This window comes from Buteo buteo, chromosome 1, assembly GCF_964188355.1.
Source record: "Buteo buteo chromosome 1, bButBut1.hap1.1, whole genome shotgun sequence".
NCBI lineage: Eukaryota > Metazoa > Chordata > Aves > Accipitriformes > Accipitridae > Buteo > Buteo buteo.
This window is the reverse complement of record NC_134171.1, coordinates 69,204,092-69,222,711: the sequence shown is the minus strand read 5'-3', so window position 1 is coordinate 69,222,711 and position 18,620 is coordinate 69,204,092. Positions and strand designations below refer to the sequence as shown.

At 36.4% G+C, this 18,620-nt stretch overlaps 1 protein-coding gene across 2 annotated transcripts in view; it reads left to right on the top strand.

Moving 5' to 3' along the window:
* The window catches only part of EDNRA (endothelin receptor type A), a 38,107-nt gene extending 32,003 nt beyond the window's left edge, over positions 1–6,104 (top strand). For both annotated transcript variants that reach the window (XM_075035216.1, XM_075035228.1), the window contains exon 8: positions 760–6,104. In XM_075035216.1, the coding sequence (XP_074891317.1) occupies positions 760–900 (141 nt within the window). In that variant the 3' untranslated portion in view covers positions 901–6,104. The remainder of the gene's footprint in view (positions 1–759) is intronic.
* The last annotated feature ends 12,516 nt before the right edge of the window (positions 6,105–18,620 follow it).

The following is an 18,620-nucleotide window of genomic DNA, read 5'->3' as shown; positions in this document are numbered from 1 at the left end:
CTTAAGTCTGGCTTTACCTCTCTGCAACACTCCCTTCTCCTTGAGTTCACAGAAGTGATGGATCTACTGCTGATATTGTCATTGCTCCTCTGAGGCCCTAACTCTTTCCCCTAAAGTAGAGATTCCATCTACATAGAATTAGGCACTAGTTTTTGTGAAGGGAGGGGAGGATAGCTGAAGAATCCTTTCTGCTCCTTTCAGAAGATACAACTGAACATACCAGCCTGTGAAGAACCTGGGAGTATGATCCTGAATGATCATCTATTCTTAACTGTGAAAAATGATACACCTCAATATATTCACTGTCCCTTTTCCTAAACAATTTATATTCTCCTAAGGTGTGAGAAGAGACCTACGTCACGGGCTGGGGAATTTTCTTATTTTCTTTTACATGCTAAGCAGCACACTGATCCCTAAGTTTGAAGTGCAGTGATAAAGAGGGGAAAAAACCCAACACAGCTCTTACAATATGTATTGAGTTCTGCCAGCTCTCAATCTATTTACCTTAGTCAAATTTCCCTTTTGATACTGTGAAAATTTTTCTTAAATAAGAGGCACAGACTGGGCCTAATTTGCTGCATTTGTGATGTTTAATCACAAGAATTGTTTGCATCCTAGGATAAAAAATTTGCCTGCATGCAGCTATCACTCACTTCAGCTAGAATCGTCTGTTCATTTCTGAATGAAAAATATGGCTGGCAATTTGCAGAGTTGAAAGATTTGTGTTAACCTTTTTTTTTTTTTTTTTTCAATTTCCAGTCATGTCTTTGCTGTTGCTGCTCCCAATCTAAGAGTCTAGTGACTTCGGTGCCCATGAATGGAACAAGCATTCAGTGGAAAAATCAGGAATTAAACAATCACAATACAGAACGAAGCAGCCATAAAGACAGCATAAACTGAAAATTAAGGACTCTCATACCACTTCAGAATCAAACAGGAAAAAAAAAGTCACAACAAAGCTATTTCAGCAGGAAGCCCAGTGACTGTTCCATAATCAATTCAGACATGTACACCCTTGTACCTAATTCTAGAGGTGACTGAGTAGATTGACTGACTATAACTGTGATGTTCTATGGACTGAGATCCACTGGATGGTAATTCTGTCTCTGAAAATGGTATTGATGTGATTATGACACCAAAAAACTGACTTGAACTACACAGGTGGTTTGCTCTTCTGAACCACACAGGAACTGTCCAGTGTCTGACTGGTACAATACAATCTTTTTACCTGACTGTCACCTAGAATTAATCACTCTGGAATTTTTTAGAAGATATCAACATGGAATCTGTCTGTGACTATATTTTCTCTCTGCCCATTTGTCTTTTAACTTTTATTTGTGTGGTGGATATATTCCATTCACCAGTATGTTTTGCATGTTGTTGTTGTTGTTTTTCAGGTTTATGTTGGAAAATGTTTTGGTCCACACCAGTATTTTATTTACTTATGTTACAATGGGTCAGGACATTAGCTGGGCAGTTCACCTTTGTAGCACTTCAGTACTCAAAAATAGGAAATGACCATTTAAAGTAGCATAAACATTTGGCACTTAAGCACAGATTAATACCATAAAAAAGGTATTAATAATACAGTACTATACTGTGTTATTTATTCTAATGCTCTGTACAAAATATCCATAATAAACATAATCTATATCAGCAAGAAGAATGAAAGATGCCTACAAAGGGGCACCTTACAATGTGTTTTTAATTAACCTGCCATGTTAATTCTTAAACTATATGAACCTATTAATCTATTTAGACTGTAGCTGTGTTAAATCTAAGTCAAAATGAGGGTCAGTGGAACACAGTGAAACATTATTACAGCTGTCCAAAGAGTTCTGAGAATATGGTTATTATCATAGCAAGTATGCAGAACACTACTTACACATTGTGAACATGAGGTTATAGTCATAGTAAATGCAGAACTGTGGAAGTCCCTAACAGTTGGATGTGCACAAGGGTGTTTTGTGCCTTATGCTTGCAGAGTTCTTTGTCTTACTCTCACAATGTTAAAAGATTTTAATGGGGTTTGATAGTTTATTAGAATTGTTAACCATACAAATGCTATGAATAATATATAGAAAATATTGCTTGCATACATGTAAACTGGTGATTTACTTATTATTTCCATCCATTATGGTTACATGGCAAGAGATTCCTTGTTTGGCTATAAAAATTTTTAATAGGTAGCCTTTCATTAAATAGTGGAATTAAATAGTGTGGTGTCATATATAATATGCCTCATGCACAAATCTGCTAGGAAATTTGTAGCATGTGTTGTGCCAGGCTAAGAAGCAGTAATTAAAATTCCACAAAATTTTAAACATCCATTACATTTCAAGTGAAAGATATAATCCTGCATATTTTTATTTATGAGGTCAAAATGCTAGTGCCTACAGTGACTTCTGCTGCACAAGTTTCCCAAATGTTTACATTCACACAAATCTTCTAAAGTATATTAAAAAAAAAGTTCTTTAAATTGGTTTATGTATTTTTGTGTGCTTTTGTCTCTGTGACATATATGCATGTATAAATACATACAAATTTATGTTCATATGTTATAAACCTAAATACAGTCTTCTGACAGTGCTCTGTAGTAGTGCCTAAGAGCATGGTATTGAATGAGACTTGGCTGAATTTTATTCCAAACATTTCATCCTCAAACCGTATCAAAAATCATAGTAAATGAGTAACAATGCTTTCCTTCGAGAAGGTTGAATTACTGAGTCTCTTTACATCCTGATAACTTCACTGCTTCTTTGACAGAATGTATTGAGCAGATGATAAAAGTAAACAGAAAACAGACATGAGAAATGGATTTAAGTTGTAATTTGCCCCTTCTTTATTTCAAGGCAGGAAAAAGCTTTGTGCACATTCCCCTCTTCTGTTATTTATCTGATGGTTAGATGAACCAAAAAATTCATACTATACCAGTAAATCATTAATCTGGTTGTTTAGAGACAATCTTTTCTACCTGTCTACATAAGACAGTGAGCAGTAGAGACAACCCAGGACAGAAACTTCCAGACTCTTAACTAATACAAAAAAAACCATCTACCTGCAAAAGTTTCAGACTCTGAAATGGACCACTTTCAGGCTTTACCAGCACTGATACCAACCACAAGTCATGAAAAGCTAACAGTTTTCCTTCCAGCATTAACACTTCAAACATCTGTTGCTTTCAAACCAATAGTTGGCTCTATTACGTGACAAAGATATATGCATGCACACACACAAAGCATACTTGAAGCCAGTTCAGCCTAGATGGAAAAAACATCTTCCTACTCCCCAAAGAACTGACTGACCTTAGTGGCAACATTATAAAATACAAAACCTTTAACTAAAGAAAAAAAGAGGGTAAAGTATCTAACAGATGTGAGGGATGTTTTCTAGAATGCTTTAGAATGATTTTTGGAAGCTTACTTAGGCATCAAAGCCTGCAAAAACTAATTGGTGATCCTCATTTCATCTCCTTCACCCGGTGGAAGGACAGACAGAGCCTAAGTAACACTGACAAGTGAGGTCTGGGGAGGTCTCAGACTCCTTTTTGCCATGCATGCTCTTTCGTATTTTCACTGGCGGCTGCTGCTCCCACTCACAAATGAATCATAAGGACAAAGCGTGTTATGATGTGGCAACTATGGTGAGGGGGGAATTGTTTCTGTAAAACTTCCTAAGGTTTTTAAATTCTCTCCTATTCTGCCCACCAATAATGGTAAATATTCCTTCTAGTATTGTACCTACCCTCAATTCTGAAAAAGCTACCTTTCCAAAAGAGCCAACAAAAGTCTTCCACAATTCTGAAATTCAACAAGACTTAATTTTAACCTTTCCCTTTCCTGCCAAGTTCTGCAAAAAGGTGCTCTGGCATTTCTGTTTGTGCACCAAAACCAGTGTAGGTTTAGTTGGGACTTTCCTCTGCTGTTGCACAGAAGCTGCTTTCTCTTTTGTATCAGAACAACTTTCCACAAGTGTCCTTCCATCTTCTTATTTTATGGACATTTTTATGTCTGCTATTTGCATTCCTCTCAGCTGAACCAAGCCTATCTTTTCTCTGCAGCTGACAGGATCTCTATTCCACAAGTTTCAGATTAATTTCTTACACTGTTTGGAACATCTGTTCGTCATAATCAAGATCTATTTAACTATCACAATCATTGTTTTTGTGGACTTCACAGTTCCCAACTCTTTTTAGTCCAGTCAGTGTATAATTTCATTGACTGTTTCCTCTTACATGCAGTCTCACATCTCAACTTCAAACACTTCACAGAATTTTCTTTAATTTTAGAATCCAGTTATTGTTCTTGTTTTCAATATGCATTTTTTTCAAACTACCTCACAAAACATTTCCTCTTTGGTATATTTTATACTCATTTGCTTCAAAGATACAGCATACATAGGTTTTCACTTACATTTATGCTTGTGTTCATTTATTTACATATGAAACTCTGCTTCAGACCTGACCTAGCCAGCTCCTGTGCTTTGGAAAAAAGTGCCAATGTAGTAGTTCATCATAAATTTCACCTGACAGAATTGTTAGCTTGGTTCTGCGAATGGAGGCTTATGCAGCTCTCATGTCTGAATATGTTTATTTTTGCTTTTAATATAGTCAGTTTCAGGTGTTTACCTGTCTGTCCCTCTATCTTTCAAAAACAACTATGAAACCCCTACCTAATTTCAATAAATTTTACAGAATAATCATCATTATGAAATTACAGAGAATATCACAAAACCTGCAGGATGAGTAGAAGAACAAGATCCTACTTGTGCTCTATGCAGAAAATTGCTGAAATGGAGTTTATATGTACTCAACAAATTCACATGCTAGAGAGATGTTATGAACATTTCAGATGCAGAAAAAGCTTTGATCAGAGCTTGCAACTTGTAAGACATCTGAGAATAAAATCACAACACACAAATTCTTCGAAACCAGTATTTGTAAGTTCCATTGCTTGTGGAATTACTTGCTTTTGTTCTGTTTCCCTCTCATCATTTACATATTTACTACAATCTTGTTAATACATCATTTGATTCTGTGAAGCCTTATGGGTTTCAGTTTGTGAGAAGACATGGTACAAATTCAAATTCTGCTACATTTGTATGAACAGATTTCTGCTCAAATGTCCCTGAGGCAAAGCATGCATTTTCATTACAAGAAACACAGTTGGACTGCATGCTAACATTGCCTTGCAAAATTTCTTCCAGACAATCAGTTGTGCAAAGCTTGGCTCAGTGAAGTATTCCTCATTTACACTCCTTACCCTTTCAAAGACTAAATAAAGGCAATTATCTCCAAAATCAGAGTAAGAGAAGCCACATAAAAAGTTTACAGAACAGAAACAATTCCCAAGTTGCATAGGAAAAAAACCCAACCAAAAGTAGGCGTGTTTAAAATGTGGTTCTAAAAGAAACACAGCTTATCATTACTCCAAGTGTGGGAAAGGAAGATAAGAACTAAATAAAAATAATGTAGGTCATCTCCAGTTTCCCTAAAGGAAGATGAAATTAATTGACCTCTAGTATCTCATCTACAATCAGCTTTTTCCCTATACAGATACCACTGCTTCTGAAATGAACTGTTGCTTGAGTCACAGTTTTGCAGTCTCATTAGTTACAGTAGCTTATTATTACAATAAAGCTCAACATAATAAGTGTTACAACTGATAAGAAAAAATAATTTATCCCATTCATCAGCAGCACTCTGCCCACATTTCTTAAAGTAACTGAATATTTGCAAATTGCTCTGAAATCAATGATCTGGAAATACTTGGTGCATCTCAGAATAAGGCCTTCGCTTTAATCTCATGCTGTTTTAGTAATTGGGAGTAAAAAGACTGAGTCTACAAGTTACTGAATCAAGCACCCAAAACAATTAATAAGAAGCATTTCTAAGCCATCCAAGAGAACATGCATTCTGCTATATATTTTAAACATAGGGGAAGATTAGAAATCCATCATTACTAGACACCACTGTGCCATCCTGTAGCCACACTTCATATTTATTGAAATCTCTGTGTCTAAAGTACTTGTGTCTTTTCCCCTCCAAAATTTTTGTACAGTGGCCTCCTTGGTATTGCCTCTGAATAAAGTATACATTTCGATTGGCTTTCTTTCAAATATCTACACAGTATTAATAAAGGATCCATCTCCAGATACATGGTATATTCCAATACAGAAGCACAATTAAACCACACTACCAGAAAAGTCACAAATTTTTAGAGTCAAGTTTTAAGCAGAAAATTAACATAGTATTCTTGGGACAAATGGATACTACAGTTCAGTACTACTAGTGGAATTTTTTTTTCCAGAAAAAAAAATAAAAATTAAAAAAGTAGATGTTTACATGAATAGTGAGAATGGCCACAGTCTCATGAGCTGGAATAAAATACTCTAAGGGCTATAAATCTTTATGGTCCAGTATATAAAATGGGTCTAAATTCTGGGGATTAGTAAGACGTAACTATCCAATGCAAAGTTATTTGATTTCCCTGCAATGTTTACCTAAAGTATTAGCTCCAGGAGACATCTCAACCTCAGAGATATTTGTGAAGAAAGGGAGATGCCTTACTGAGTGTTAACTAACATTGCCTTCTTGCACAGCAAAAAAGCCTTTGGCTAAAATTTTTTGAAATATCCAGCATCTTCTGTGTTTCCTGTATCACAAATGAACTGCAACAACTTCAATGCCAAGAATACTCCAAAATCAAAGAATAAAATGTTGAATTATTTCCTTTTTATGATCATTTGTATATAAGAAAATTTGCTTGCACAGAACTTTAACCAGTGGCTGTTCTTCCACATAAAGTGCATTTATATACAAAACCCCCTGATCTTCTCTTCCATTTTCTTAAAAAGTGTGAGCCATTTAGAGAGAAAGCGGGGGCGGGGGGGGAAGTGTAATTTAACTATAAGCACTTCCATACCAGATATGACTAACCTATGATAACCAAAGATGTGAATAGCCCATTTGGCAATCGAATACTGCAATGTCTTAACACAGAAGTGCTTGTTGAGAAATAGAAAAGAATGAATACATTCATAATAATCAGAGCTTGTTACAATATTCAATATTCTAGAAAAGAGACTATCACAGTAGTAAATTTGAAAATTGGGTAAATTCACTTGATAACAAATACAAGAATTTAGCCTGGACACCCAAATTTGTTTAAGCTTATGTTTGAAATACCATAGGGAAAAAGGCATGAGGTTAATCTACAAATAAAATTATTGGCTACAACTTCAGTATAAAAAAGCAGCTAAGGAAAGATCAAATTCACTTCTAAGATTTCCAAAGTTTTCAGACTAGAAGTGGTCTTACATATGAACTGTATCCCAATTCTGTGTTTTGTAACAAATTTATGTTTCCAGTTAAGGACTTTTATACATTTTATCGATTTTGGTTTATTTTATTTTTTATAATCGGCTTGGAAAGTATGAAAATGGCATCAAGACTTACCCAGTCTAGCCTTACTTACCGCAGATTATAATTTGCTCACATAAGAACTGAATGCATCTACAGTGATTGAAATAATAAAATAAAGAAGGCTGTTATTTTATTTGCCATCTGAAGTTATCACCTCAATCGAAGTTAAAACGAGCTATTAAAGTACTTTCAAGTTTCAAGAGTAACTTGGGATAAAATGCTGAATCTACTGAAGTAAATGATAAAGTTCCCACAGACTTCAGTAGGACTGGGATTTCAGTCAGAATGTATGATGGAGACCCATCAGCATGGTAACAATGGCAGTGTGACTAAGCCCATTACAGCTAAGCAGGACAGAAGTAAAAGATTCTGTGGTGCTTACATGAGTAATTGCGAAACTATCATCTCCTCATATGCTCAGGTGAGAAAAGCTTTGGCACACTTTTCCTCCCATAAAATGAGCTTAATAAAGGAAGTTAAACATTACAGGGTTCTCCTCTAACACCACTCCACCACCAGAGACAGGTGGCCAGAATAGGAGAACAGGAAGACTGTCTACTTGCAGGTAACAATCCTTACTATAGAATACTGATATTCTGAAAATCCAGAGTATTGTCCTGATACTGTCCTTACTCCAGGATGTAACTCTTATACAAGTTATTGCACAGATACCAATAGAATGATCTATGTCAATGCACTTCTTGCAAGTGTCCTCTTCACTGTTCAGGCAGATACTGGAAATGTACAGCTGGCTGGAATATCCTAACATAACGAAACCCTGACATGCCTACTGCAATTATGCAGATCAGTTTTACTGAAACAATTCTGGTCCACACTGAAATCAATGTGGACATATTATAGTGTGAGCACATATCTCTCAGAAATATAGCAATCCTATGTCAGAGGAACCACAGGATCAATTTTTATTACTGCAGGGGATGTAGTATGCTGTATTCCTGAAGAAGTTGATGTATACGAGACAAAAGTATCTCTGTGGGGGTTTACCCTACTGAGTCAAACTGAAAACCTTTACAATTCTCCTGATATACAGACCTCTGGGATCTGCCTCCTTCCAGAAGATTTCATCTTCTGTAGCTGATTACATATTTAGCCGTTCTAAGGATGTATTTTCTAGGCTTTGGGAAAACAGTTTGCACCAGCTAAACACTGCATGAGAACTGCCACGTACAGTCATTCCCACTTTGCAGTTTTTGCCACAGGTTTGTGATTTCATAAATGTTGTTCTGTATGCAAATAAAATAATCAAGTAAAATAATATGGAAAATGTATTACATGAAAAAGAATTAGATGTCACAAGAAAAGGAGCTCTCTATAACTAAGCCAACCTGACATACTTCTTATGAAGCTCCACTTGGTAATAGTAGATTACTTTTTAGTTAATTTGCTAGTAAGTTTCAATAATCTTTCTCTTGAATTGAAAGTAAGAATGCTTAATTTATTGGGTAATTGGTTAACTTTTTCCCTATTGAGTCTCCAAAGTGAATACAGATAATTAATTTAATATACTCTTTATGTCTTAGTTCAAGTAAGATTACTTCACCACTACTTTGTAACCCAAATTGCCATGCTATGCCTAGAACTGGTTAACAGTTCCAGACATGTTAGCAACAATTTGTTACAGTGAGTGCCAAGATGGAAAATGGAAGGGATTGACCAACCCAAATAAACAAACAATGCAATTCAAGAACAATTTTGAGCTCACCAGGGAGCTGAAAATCTATTCCAAATGCTGCTTCAATTACGTGTTGTATAAATCCTCTAAAGATTTTTTCCAAAACTACACTCTGCAAGCTCATGGCAACATAGGTTGCATAACAATTTTATAAAACATTAAAAATGAAACTTCATAATGCTTTTAATACTAAAAGATTGATGATAAGTAGTGATCTACAACAAATTTGGAGTGTTAACATTTTTCATTATCCAACTTCTGCAGAACCCTGAGAACTCTGCAAATTCAAAAGATAACGAAACTTTCTCTAAATAGTCTAATGCACAGGTTAGAGAAATTGGAAGTTATGTGTTGAATTCCAGTTTCTCTGACTTGGTGCTTACAGTTTGTCCTTGACCTTTCTGTCATTATTTTGTCCTTCTCTCTGAGATCCTTTCTTGTCCCTGACTTATCAGTGTCAATAAGCAGCATGAATTAACTTATGTTGAACTCTTGACTGCTTCCACTACTTCAAATGTTAATGTTATCCAGGCCTAACGCTGGCCTTCAGTATTACTGCCCTATACCAAAAGCTCCAATGTGAACATACCTTAAATTGTCAGGGTAGTTCCTGAAGATAAAGTAATTAAAATGTAACAGTTGTAGGGCAGGTGATTATAGGAAACAGATTAAAATTAATGGGGAAAAAAACAATTAAATATTGGTATTGAAATGAGTTTTTCCATCTTTAGGAAAGGCCTTCTATCAATTTTCCACACCTTTTCTCTCAAAGTCTCTTCAGAATCACAATCAATAAAAAGATGAATGCTTCTGTGTCACATCAAGGAAGCAAAAGTTTTTATGCAATCCTTATACTAAGCTAAGAGTAATAAGCAAAAAAATTAACTTTTAGATATACATAGTATAGAAGATTCTGAAGTCTAATGTAATGTGCAATGGATTAGTATTTTTATTACAAACAGTTCGAGAGCTGTCAAAGTACAGATATAAATAGATACAGCCAAATTAACTTTAATCTATAGTTGGTATTTGCAATCTCACTACACAGACAAAAAGCTCAGCCTAGACAGCTTAAACTTAACTCAGCAGCACAGCAAACACTATAACGTGCTACTACAATTAATGGTTACAGGTACCCAAATGAATTAATTTAGAACTAGATCAAGCATAGCTTTGGCAGTCATGATTTCTGTTATGAATTTTAGGAAAGAAATAAAGGTCCAGAAACCGAAATTTACTCTGGACTCTAATTACAGAATTTATCCTTAAAGAGGAGTTTAACATAAACTAGCTTGTTGTCCAAAATTGCAGGTTTACAAGAAAAAGAAAAAAAAAACCAACCACAAACATATGTTTCTATACTGAGTCAGACCTTCCTGTCACCCATGATGATCAATAGCAGACACCTCGGGAAGGGTGCAAGTATAAGCATACAGTAACACTTCACTGGTAGACTGTCCAAGCCTTCACCAAACTGAGATGAGAATTGGTACATTTGGGGTAAATGATGGGTATTTCTCCATGAATTTATCTTTTTGACCCAGTGTAATCTTTCAGTATTCATACCATCTTGAGGCAATGAATCCAGTGGTTTAACTTACATTGTGTGAGGCTATGCTATGAACTTGCCATTTGATAATTTCCTTCAATATCCCCTAGTTCTTCTATTAAGAGACAGTAAACAATTGCTCTTTGTTTACCTTGCTACTCATGAGTTTATAGACTCAGATGTCTTTTTCAGGCTGACTAGTCTGTTTACTCCTATGTTGTATGAAAGCTGTTCTCTACCATTGATCATCTTTTGCCCTTTTCTGTATTTTCCTGAGTTCTACTATGCTATTTTCAAGATGGAAGGGATGGAAGAGAGATCAATGTGACCTAGATGCAGCAGCACAATCATGATCTATTTTGTTCTTTATCCCTCTGTAATAATTCCTAACACTGTATTTGTACCATCAAAACTTAGTTGATTTAAGTCTTTGAAGATGGATCTTGTAAAGAGTCTTCTGGAAATCCAAATAGGTTATATCAACGTGACAACTCTCGTGAATACGTTCAATGACACTCTCAGAGAACATAATTTTGTGAGCTGTAAGTTCTCTTTACAAGTCCTGTTGATTATTCTAAGTATGTAATGTTTAGCAATGCAGCCATGAATTCTATTCTTCATTATAGGTTCCACTGGTTTCCTGAATACAGACTTTATCTTACTGATCTGTAGTTGCATGCAGAAATCTCTCTCTCTTCCTCTCCCCCGCTCCCCGAGCATATGTTTGCTATGCATTGTTTCACCATACGAGTTTCTTCGAAATACTTAGGTAAATACCATTTTGACCCGGGATTTGTTACTGTATTGTTGATTTGACCTATAAGCTCTTCCTTGGTTTAAATCAGATCTTTAGAACCACTATCAAGACAGTTTTGTTATGGAAAGCTACTTATGCTCCACTATAGCAAGTGTAGGTGCAACGGATTTAGCTAATCTGCTATGACTTTATCTTCTCTAAGCTTCCTTTTATACCTTTGACACATGTCAGTCTTTGCTATCTGTCTGGTCTTGATGTGCTTGGAAAAGTATTTATTATTCTTCATCAGGTTGTTCCTCAAATTTGTTTTTGATAGCAGTATTTTACCCAAGTCCTGTGAACTGCCACAATCAAGTTCAGACTTCTCTTGTGGGTTCCCTGATTTCTATTCCAGAGCAGCCATGTGCAATACCATAGGAAGTTTGAGCATTGCGTCCCAGCATTACATTTATGCACTCTACCTCATGTAACTGAAGTGCTCCATTATTAGTGTGTCCATACCCTCACAGCATTCCCACCTCCCACAATACATCAGTCATTGTGGCCATACTGTTCAGCCAGTAAGAAAATGACCTTTTTACTATCTTTATGCTACTTATGCACTGTTTGTACATTAGATTTGCAGGTTTAGTATAGAGGGACTGTTATTTCATCAATACAGTTTATCTTTGATTTCACACATGACATCAATTCTCCCTTGACGGAACCCATTATATTTTTCTTACATAGACATCCCACTATTTCCAGTTCCCTAATATCACTGCCTTCCTGGATAAGCAGCATATGTTTGGTTTGATTTCCTGCTTTTCCATGCTTTAGTACTCTGTTTAGACTATTTGTGTTAAATTTGTGCATTGCCTACCTAATGATATTATTATATAGAAGCTATCACCTGAAGACATACATAACTCTCTTCTTTTAAACTGTTGGTATTAGACATTGTGGTATTTTTATTCAGTGTTCTTAGTGAGAAATCTGTGAAAGTTATTACAATAGAACTTCACATTACAGCACGTATACTAACAAACTTTATGGGAAATTGTAAAGAAGGAGAAAATAAAAAGTAAGATCTGCATGAGTTGTCTCTTTGAATGCAGCTAATTCTACTTGAAATGCTTCAGGGTCATCATATTTAATCATGAAATATATAGGCTAGCTTTCCTTCCACTTCAAGGCTCCTTCCACCATAATAATGTCACCTTTGCATAGTTTTTTACCCAGGCCAGCCAAGGCCACGTGTAGAAGGAAATTACAAAACTATTCAAATTCTGCCTGCAATCTCCAATAGAGAGGCACATCTCTTAAAACAATCAGCTCAGAAACTGTTAACAGTGTCATGGATGGGGCTGTTCTTCCTGCTTGTTATTTATGCTGTCCGCTACATTACAGAATCACAGGCTCACAGAATGGCTGAGGTTGAAAGGGACCTCTGGAGGTCATCTTGTACAACCCCCCTGCTCAAGCAGGGCTACCTAGAGCTGGTTGCTTGGGACCATGTCCATTTAGGTCTTGAATACGTCCAAGTATGTAGACTCCACAACATCTCTGGACAATCTGTTGCAATGCTGTCACCCTTACAGTAAAAAAAAAAATTCCTTAGGTTCAGACATTTTCTTCTGTTTCCTTACATGTAGATGTGGCACTTACAGACATGGTTTAGTGGTGGACTTGGCAGTGTTAGGTTTATGGTCAGACTCGATGATCTTAAAGGTCTTTTCCAACCCAAATGATGATGCTATGATTCTTCTGTTCAGTTATTATAAAACTTAGTTTTAGTTTTTTGTAAAACTTAGTTTTAGTTGCTTGAAATTTGCATACTAATTTTTGAGTCAAAATTTTTCATGCCAGTCATCTTCCTTATGCCAAAGATGTGTTTTCTTATAAGAAAATATCAACAATCACTCATTCTCTTCCAAAAACATGTCTACAAGTCCTATCAGGCTTTCACCTGCAATGTTCTTGCCCAGATACTTAGAAGCAGGTACTTAAAAGTAGCATGGTGTCTCTAGGATGCAACTTTCATTGCCTTGTGGAACTCCAAAGCAGGTCAAAGTACAATTACCCGGAAAAATCATCAGTGTAAGTCATTAGTAATGCCTTTGGTTTTAGGGGCCAGAATCCCCAAGACACCATTTCCACTGAAACTCTCACAGATTTCTTTTTAAAATTTTCTTTAAAAATTAAACTTTGCAGCTTTAATTTTTCACTGCTGATTCTTGGGCTTTTTTTCACTGTAACTCCTTTTTTAAATTGCTGTATTTGTTCTTAATCACAGATGACACTCAGAGTAATAGGCATCTCACAGCATAAAGGTTTGTTCCTTTATGTTTTCTAGGGACAGTTATGTTTGGGAGGTCTTGTTCACAACCAGCAAGGCTAAGTTCTGCCTACTTTGTATTTTGCTAAGTGAATGACTGCCTTCTTCAAAAAGTAGTATCAATAGTCCAGTCCTATTTATCATGCCATCCTGTTTCAAGTGTATTACAGTATGTAGGTACTTGAACATACATGTACAGTGTTCACAACTGCCTCTGTATGCTCCAGAATTGCACATGGATTCACATAAACTGTACATATTTGGGACTTTGCATCTTTCTCACAAATAAAAAGGGTATTTCTCCTTGCTTAATTCAATTTATGAAGTGTACTTAGATGTGTTAAGGGTGTCTGGTTTCTGAATACTGCAAAACCATAAAAGTGTACATTTTTGAAGCTGATTATATATTTTTTCTTTAACTGTATGTGTAACTGTAGCTGAATGAATTTTCCTTTAAGCTTACCAAAAGGAATCTTCTTGGGAATGATAAAGCATGAAAGTTTTGTCTACAAAATGTATTACTGCAGAATCATAGAATTAAATAAAAATAGTGTTTTGCAAGGGAAATATGTAATTTTGAAGATAATTATGTACACTTTACTCTAGCAAAACTCAGACTGAAATGGACTTAACTGCTGTTTTACATGCTAAACTGGATTCTTGGAAGTCAGTGGAAGCTTTGTCTGAGTAAGCAGGGTAAGGACCAGATACTTAAGACATGAGTTGATTTTTTCTTTCAGTTATTGTCTGCGCGTCTCTCAGAACTGAATTAACCATTTGACTCAAAATTTTTTTCTGAATTATGTGAAAGCAGCTCCCAGCCAAATCCATGGGAGTGCTCACATGCACCTGGGACTGCTGGCTCAGAGAATAGGACCAAGCCTGTTGTGATAACGATCCCCTGATGTATAAATGCTCTGTGTTTATTGATGTAAAAACTCTCCACAAATTAACTGAAACAATCAAGTTCAGTATTCCTGCCCCATGACTGGAATGCCAGCTGTAGCACACTAGGAGTTTGAGATGACTAATGTGAACCTTTTTGCTGTAGTTCTCTCTTTGCCACCTCATATGGACTTCCTTCAAAATACACCAGAAGAAATTTCCTGTTACTTTAGCTTTGAACTACTTCAAGCACACACAGAACAAACAATATTCCTACCTGAAACATGAAATGAGCTTATGCCAAACTCCAAGTAGCACAGGTGTCAGAGGCAAGTGTAGGAGAAAAAAAGCAATTATATAGAAAAGCTCAATTTTCAATGGCCGCTGATATTTTTGTTTCCAATGGAAGTTAGCAAATGCTAAAGTTTGACAAGGTCTAGCAGTGGATAACAGTCCAAAGAAATGCTACAGACTCACTTGGATTCACTTCCTCTAGCCATGGTAACTGAGAGCTGAATTTGGCCCATGACGACTCCGCTACGTTTCTCCTTCTGGGCAATGTGTGTCTAAACACTTTGTAGATACAAAATATTTTGTTGTGGTTTTAAGTAAATGTAAGTATGGTTTAGTGTCTGGCAAAATCAAAGTATACTTGCATTAGAATAGGCATAGCTAATTTATAAAACAATATTAGGAATCATATTGCTGGTAAAAGAAAACAATTTCTTAAACAGAGGAAAGTGCTAAACCAGTGTAAGACACAGAACTGAATTTCTTGTATTTGTAAGAAAACCAAGGAAAAATATTGCTGGGTTCATTCAGAGGCTAGTTTCTATATTGTAGGTATTTTGGAATCCTGTAGTGAAATCTCTCTTTGGGAATTGCACTACTCTTCTGTCCAGCACTCAAAGTTTATTAAAGTTTTGTGGGAAAAAAGCTGTTTGGCAGCATCCCAGTCCATAAGGGTCTGAGAATAATGTGCCAGAAAGACTCGGGAGGCCTAAAAAGCCACTTTAAAATATGGAAAAGCTTTTTTTTTCTTTTTCCTTCCAGAGGCCCAGTTCAGGGGGTTTCAGTCTGTTTCACGGATTTTTCTAAGCTGCAGCACAAAAGCAAGCAATTTGTTACAGGCACCCAAAAAGTCTCTAATATTATCATGTTTAAACAACAGTGCTGCTTTAGAAGGAAAGGTTTTGGTTTTATGTTTTTTTACAGTTATTGAAAAACTTTTTTTTTCCACTAATAGCTAATAGCTGTCTATTTGTAGGTAGGCAGAACTGTATTTAGTGTGAAGATTATCTTCCAGTCACATTACTGTTTACATGTTGGCAGGGATCAAAGTCTATTTTCATCTTTACAACTCTTCATATCTCTTTATACCAACATTCCCCAAAAAGCGAAAACTTTGTATTATGATTTTGTTCCATGATGAATGCCTAGTCATATGCACAAGCTGTTACAAATATTTTAACTAAACATATCCCTGCAAGGATAAAAGCAAAATCATGCATGTATTCTGGAAAGAAAAGCCTGTTTACTTAACAGACCACATCTCAGAGCATTTGAATTTAAATCACTATAAAATTCCTTTTAATTAATTTGTTTTAAAGTATTGAGACAGGTACTGACTTGGGAGAAATAGCATATTTGACAAATCACAGCAGAAATGCATGCGTTTTAGGTATAATAGGTATTATACAGGAAACTTGCCAAAAAATTTCTTCTTCCATTAATACTTGGAGCCCAATTCTGATTTCATTAACATCACAAGGATTTTTCCCTTTGAGGTCTGAAGAAGAAAATCAGGCTTAGACTATGTTTCTTATCTCGGCATTTTAAGAACTGACCACAAGCCTGGAGAGAAACAGAGAAAGAAAGCAAGAGAGAAGGGGAGAGAGATTCTGTTCGTTCTGTTGTATCATACAAACCAGCAGTGTGCCCAGGTGGCCAAGAAGGTCAATGGCATCCTGGCTTGTGTCAGCAATAGTGTGGCCAGCAGGAGCAGGGAAGTGATTGTCCCCTGTACTTGGCACTTGTGAGGCTGCACCTCGAGTACTGTGTTCAGTTTTGGGTCCCTCACCACAAGAAATACATTTAGGTGCTGGAACGTGTCCAGAGAAGGACAGTGAAGCTGGTGAAAGGTCTAGAGAACATGTCTTCTGAGGATGTCTCTTTTCCCAAGTAACAACTGATAGGACAAGAGGAAATGACCTCAAGTTGCACCAGGGGAGGTTTAGATTGGATATTAGGAAAAATCTCTTCACTGAAAGGGCTATCAAGCATTGGAACTGGCTGCCCAGGGAAGTGGTTGAGTCACCAACCCTGGAGGTATTTAAAAGACCTGTAGATGTGGCACTTAGGGACATGGTTTAGTGGTGGACTTGGCAGTGCTAGGTTAACAGCTGGACTTGATGATGTTGAAGGTCTTTTCCAACCTAAATGATTCTATGATTCTGTGATTCTATCTGTCAGATTCCTATTGCTGAACCTAGGACAGATCTAGAAAAAGACAAAGCACTGCACTCTGAAGTATCACACCGTCTGATTTTCATCTTCCTGGCCTGCATAATTGAATTCAGAGTTTAGAGTCTTTATACAGTGCATGAAGGAAAGTTTTTGCATTTGGTACACCCACAAAAGTCATAATGTTGTATAGGGAGCAGACTAATATAAGCGGGCAGTCACTGAAGACCACTCTGTCTTAGGTTCTAGTCTCAACTCCAACAACTATTTTGGTACTTATCCAGGACTGAATATTTCTCTATTTTCTGCAAAATTTGACAACAGTTCCTCTTTCTCACCAATGTGCCATAACTGCAAGACTTAAATGCTGATGGCGAATAGTGAATATCTTCTTTGGAAAGCGAAATTGAAGATGAGAGAATCCTTCCTACATTCTAAAAAGTCTGCTGCCTGCTGATGGAAGCATGGTCCAAAGAAGGGATTTAGTCCTTTCAGACAGACAAGGGAATTGAACCTGGATCTCATCCACATTTCTGTCTGTTCTAAGCACTGAGCTACAGTCTGAAGGGAAACACACTTTCTTCCACTGTGGGGCCAGCTGTTGCTGCGGGGTCCTGGCTTACTACGCATTTTCAGAGCTCACCCACTGGATGGAACTCTGCAGAGAGACATGCAGAGGAATGCTTCCTTTCTGGACATCTACTGGGCATTAGCCTCAGTTAATTACTAGGCTGCTCAGTTCTATTAAGGCTTAAGTACCTTTGAGAGCATGAATGAGCACTTCTGGAGTACTTTATGCACCTTGTAATAAAAAAACGCCTGAGCTTCCATTCAAACTGAGGTACCTCCAGGGTTAAGTGGCAGACGTGTAAACATTTTTAGGACTGCAATTTTGACCCAGGGCATCTAAATTCCACCTGACTTAAGCATCAGGTGTTTATGTCCTTTTCTGGGCCTCATCCCAGATTAGAATCAACCGCTCAGAAATAATCATAATATCTGCATAATGCTCATTTTTCAGAACGATTTATAAATATTAAGTAATTAATCTTCATATTGCCCCTGGACAAATATTTCCATTTTACATATATAAAAAATTGTGATAAATTGCCATAGGCTACAACTGAGTCAGCACCAGAATTAGAATGGAGAAATTCCTGGCGCTCAGACTAGAACTCAGTTCATCCTCTCAGAAGAAATAAAAGAGAGAAAATCTTACTCTTCAGAAGAAAGAGTTGTTATGCTGACATGTCTTAATTGACCAAGGACTTTTTCTTTTTAAGTGGTTTACGTTGTGAGATTTTTTTTTTTTCAAAGAATACACAAAACTTTTCAGTGCTACCTTTCAATTCTGGTAGACTATTAGCAACATAGATAGGTAAATAAACAAGAAAGCATGATCAAAACTTATCTTTAGTAAACCTCAGTTCTTGAGTGGTGTTAGAAGGAATGATTGGAAATACTATGTTTAATATTATGCAAGCTGGATGCATCAGTTAGACAATCACTCAAATTAAAGGCTTATTAGATCAT